Source organism: Rhincodon typus, chromosome 21, assembly GCF_021869965.1.
Source record: "Rhincodon typus isolate 14 chromosome 21, sRhiTyp1.1, whole genome shotgun sequence".
NCBI lineage: Eukaryota > Metazoa > Chordata > Chondrichthyes > Orectolobiformes > Rhincodontidae > Rhincodon > Rhincodon typus.
Window position 1 is genome coordinate 36,487,085 of NC_063352.1, and position 5,106 is coordinate 36,492,190.

General features: G+C 47.1%; 1 protein-coding gene across 1 annotated transcript in view; it reads right to left on the reverse strand.

Moving 5' to 3' along the window:
* trap1 (TNF receptor-associated protein 1) overlaps positions 1 to 5,106 on the reverse strand; it is a 187,805-nt gene that overhangs the window by 181,603 nt on the left and 1,096 nt on the right. Inside the window, exons 2-4 of the mRNA XM_048609730.1 lie at positions 4,881 to 4,954; positions 1,932 to 2,087; positions 753 to 873 (exon numbers count right to left, since the gene is read on the reverse strand). Of these exons, the coding sequence (XP_048465687.1) occupies positions 753 to 873; positions 1,932 to 2,087; positions 4,881 to 4,954 (351 nt within the window). The remainder of the gene's footprint in view (positions 1 to 752; positions 874 to 1,931; positions 2,088 to 4,880; positions 4,955 to 5,106) is intronic.

A 5,106-nucleotide genomic window follows, 5' to 3' on the forward strand; every position in this document is an offset into this window, starting at 1 on the left:
CAGCAGGCCAAGCAGCAGGAAAGCTGACGTTTCGGGTCTAGACCCTTCTTCAGAAATTTTCTGAAGAAGGGTCTAGACCCGAAACTCAGCTTTCCTGCTCCTCTGATGCTGCTTGGCCTGCTGTGTTCATCCAGCTCTACACTTTGTTATCTCAGATTCTCCAGCATCGGCAGTTCCCATTATCTTTGGACTTTTTATTTGTTGGTTTTAGACCACAGACTGGCACCTAGATTACTGAAAGGAATAAATGAGAAGGGGAGGGAAGCTGTTGGGTAGAATATTTAGAAGGATGGAAAACAGTCATCAGCAGGCATGATATTGCTCAAACATCAACAAAAATTTCCACCCGTACTCAAGATCCTGGCAAAGAATTAAAATCCCAGTGAGGGTCTGAGGAAATCTCTAGAGGTCACGGTAAATTCTTCAGTGATGGTCCTGGGATGAAGGGAAATCCCCGGAAAGCCAAAGTTTATGCACCTCCCTGTAATCCATGCTTTGCAATGATTCGTTCCATGGTATGAAAATTACGATGCTTGCACTCCAAGATACATATGTGAAGATGTGACTTGCAGTATCGATGACCTAATCTCAGACGAGAAAGGTAGATAACACAACGTTGGGTTGAAGGATAAAGAGGCAGGCAGATAGCAAGTTGGTAATAATGTTGCTCTGACTGGGACATTCAATGAACAGTAGCTGAAACTTAGACTCTAGTAATGGATCGGACAAGGTATCAAATGCACAACACTCACCACGTAGAAATCGGAGCCACTTGGGTAGGATGTCGGTGGCTTTAGTTTGAATCAACACTTTCCGGCTGTACAATGCCACACTGGACCCCAACTCTCTGCTCACATCAAACATACTCGGCTTCTACATAACCAGAGAAAAATATCTAAAAGGATCATAAATGTAACCCCCAGTCCTTGACACCATAACGCCAACCCCGAACATTCGGTTTACCCTCAGCCCTAGATAATGCATTCCCCAACCCCAGATACCATCCCCACACCCTGGCGCCCCCCCATCCAACCCTGCACCTTCTGGCACCCTTGACGGAGGACTCCACACATCCCCGATCTTCTCTTCCCCTTCACTTGCTGTTTCTCTCTGTCCACCACCAACCATGAACAAGGCCTTCCCCTCCGCCCATGGACATTGCAACCCCAATCTTCGATACCAACCCCAATCCAATCCTTGCCTAACTTCTTCATGCTAGCTTATTTGGCAGTCATTAAAATCTGCTAAAATAACTGCTCAATTTGTTTCTTTTTCCATAAATAATCTCCATATCCAGGCAACACAGAGGGAATGCAGGCTGTATTGGTGGTGCATAAAATCCTATGTGGCATATTCAAAGAATAAGGAGGCTTTGTCCCCATTATCCTCGGCAATATTTGTCCTCAGCCACAGTCATTAAATAGTATCTGGTAATTACTACATTGCTGTTTGTGGGATTTTTGTTTTATGCAAATTAGCAGTGTTTCCTACATTACAGCAGAAAGGGCTGCATTGACAATAACGTACTTTGGCACATTTGAGTTTAAGGATGTTATTAAAATGCAAGCTTTTCATTTTTGCCATATACATTGCCAACAGACTTGAATATGCTGTAATGAACAGCAGTTTTAGATAACTAACCAGCTCTGCGCTGTCTTTGCTGGACAGAAGAAGAAATTTATAACCAGTTCTAGAACAACTTCTTTCCTGCCATCATTAGACTGATGAATGGACTCTCTAGCTTCAAACAATGGTGATCTTGCTTTGCGCACCTCCTGTGCAGTGTAACCTGTATGCCTTGCTCTGTCTAAGCACCCTATTATCTGTACGTCCTTGTTTGCTATGATCTGCCTGCTGTCACTATACTTAGATACATGTGATTACAGTAAATTAAATCAAAGACAAGAGCCACCCAAAATAACAACACTCACCATGTCTGGCACATAGAAGATGCTGCGAATGTTGAGTGGCGCATCGGTGCGATAGTGGAGGATGTACCGTGGTTTGTCATATGCCTTCGCAACATAGCGGTAGAATTCCTCATGCTGCCATTCACTGATCTCCTTTGGATCCATCATCCACAGAGCCTTAGTGGAAATCATTTTCTCAAATTAATCGACCAAGTAAATCCATTAGTCAGGCCAATCCTCCAGTAATAAATTCCAAAAACTGAAGCCCCAAATTAACTATGTCAATTAGTCACTGACTCCAACTCATTGGCCAATCTCTAACACATCCCACTGGGGTTAATGTTTACAGCCCAACAGTACTGCCAATTTTGTAAATCAGCCTGGCATTCTCTCATCTGATTCAACAGCAAAGTCTGCTTCACAAAATCCTCCACTGCTCCATACAGCACAGTCTGCTTTCTGTAGACAGTAAGGACAGCAGATGCTGGAAACTAGTCAATAAATGTGGAACACAAAAAGCACAGCTGGTCAGACAGCATCCGAGGAGCAGGAAAGTCAATGTTTCAGGCTGAAAGCCTTCATCAGGACTAGGGAGGGGGACGGGAGCCCAGAAATAAACACAGGGAGGAGGGTGGGGGTGACAGAAGGATAGATGAGATGGAGACAGGTGAATGCAGGTAGTGGGTATTGTGGTTGGTCAGTGGGAAGGGCGAAGTGGATAGGTGAGTAGGAAGATGGACAGGTTGGGGGAGGAGAGATTTTGAAGCTGGTGAAGTCAATATTCACGCCATTGGGCTGTAAGGCGAAATGTGAGGGGTTATTCGTCCAGTTTACGTTTGAGCTCACTCCAACAGAGGAGGCAGTCAAGGATAGACAAGTCACCAAGGGAGTTAAAGTGGGCGGCAACCAGAAGGTCTGGTTGGTTGGTGCGTGCAGAGCGCAGATGCTCCACAAACCGGTCCTGGAGTTTGTGTTAGGTCTCCCTGATATAGAGGAGACCACATCGGGAGCAACAGATACAGTAAGTGAGGTTAGGTAAAGTGCAGGTGAATCTCCGCCAGATCTGTAAGGATTGTTTGGGGCCTCGGATGGAGGTGAAAGGGGAGGTGTAGGGGCAGGTGTAGCACCTCCTGCGGTTGCAGGGAAAGGTACCGGGTGTGGTGGAGAGGGTTGGTGGGGAGTGTGGAGCTGACAAGGGATTTGCGAAGTGAACAGTCCCTGTAGAAAGCAGACAGGGGTGGGGAGGGAAATATTTTTTTGGTGGCGGGGTCTGATTGTTAGTAGCAGAAATGTCAAAGGACAATGCATTGCATTTGCAAGTTGGTGGGGGGGGGGGTATGTGACGACCAAGGGGACTCTGTCCTTATTGTTGTTGATGGGGAAGAGGGTTTGAGGGCAGAAGCACAGGAAATGGGGGAGATGCAGTTGAGGGCATCCTTAATAACAGAGGGGGAGAAACTATGGTCTCTAAAGGAGGAGGATATCTGGCAGGTCCTAGAGTAGAATGTCTTACCCTGGGAGCAGATGCAGCAGAGGAATTGAGAGTATGGGATAGAATTTTTTGCAAGGGAGTGGGTGAGGAGGAGTCAGTAGTTTGAAATGGATGTCAGTGGTGAGTCAGTTACTGGAGATGGAGATGGAGAGGTCCAGGAAGAGGAGGGAGGTGTTAGAAATGGTCCGGGTGAATCTGAGGGCGCAGCGGAAGGTGTTGGTGAGGTTGATGAACTGTTCCAAGCTCCTCGTGGGAGCACGAGGCAGCACCTGTATAGTCATCAATATAGCAGAGGAAGATGTAGGGGATGGTGCCAGTGTAGTTGTTGAAGAGGGACTGTCCCACGAATCCTACAAAGAGGCAGGCATAGCTCGGGCCCATGTGGGTGCCCATAGCCACCCCTTTGGTTTGTAGGAAGTGGGAGGACTCAAGGGAGAAATTGTTGAGAGTGAGAACCAATTCCGCCAAGTGAATGAAATTATCAGTGGAGGGGAACTGGGTGGGCCTACAGGAGAGGACAAAGCGGAGGACTTTTAGGCCATCCTCATAAGGGATGCAGGTCCACAGCGTCTGAATTCCATGGTCAAGAGGAGTTGTTGGGGACTGGGGAATTGAAAGTTTTGGAAAAGGTGGAGGATGTGGGTTGTGTCCCGAACGTAGGTGGCGAGTTCCTTGACCAAAGGGGAAAGAACTGAGTCGAAGTAGGAGGAGAAGAGCGTGGGGGGCAGGAGTGGGCAGAGAAAATGGGTCGACCAGGGCAGTTGGGTTTATGGATCTTGAGTAGGAGGTAGTTCTCCAACCCTGTACCGCCCATTTCTATCTCCTACCCAAGATCCTTCCAGTTGCCATCCACTTTAACTCCCCCTCCCACTCCCTTGGTGACATGTCCACCCTTGGCCTCCTCCATTGTCAGAGTGAGGACAAACATAAACTGGAGGAACAACACCTCATATTTCGCTTGACAGTGTACAGCCCAACGGCCTGAATGTTGACTTCACCAGATAAAAACTGAAAGAACTGTAGATGCTGTAAATCAGGAACAAAAACAGAAGTTGCTGGAAAAGCTCAGCAGATCTGGCAGCATCTGTGAAGAAAAAGTTAGAGTTAACATTTCAGGTCCGGTGACCCTTCCTCAGAACTGGACTTCACCAGCTTCAAAATCTCTCCATTCCCAACCTGTCCATCTTCTTACTAACCTGTCCACTCCACCCTTCCCACTGACCAACCAGAATAACCTCCTAGCCGCATCCACCTATCTCCATCTCACCTATTCTGCCTCTGCCCCCACCCCGAGCCCCCACCCTCTGTTTATTTCTGGGCTGCTTCCACCCCGCTCCCCAGGCCTGATGAAGAGTTTCGACCCGAAACATTGACCGCTCCTCGGATGCTGTCTGACCGGCTGTGCTTTTCCAGCTCCAAATTTATTGACAGTCTACTTTCTATTCAAACTGGATAAAGAGTCCTCATCATTTACTAACCTGAAGTGTATTCAATCGGCGTCCATTCAGGTAGATCGGAAATCCGACAAAGTTGCTGTATTTGTTCACCACATCTGGAATACAAACGACGTGCAGAGTTATACTTGTTCACCAGTTCAATTACAGCTGCTATTATAACACACGCAGGAACTTACTCAGCACTTTCCTGCCCTAATGGTCACTAACAAATTCCATCAACATTTACTTGATTATTCCATCCACCCAA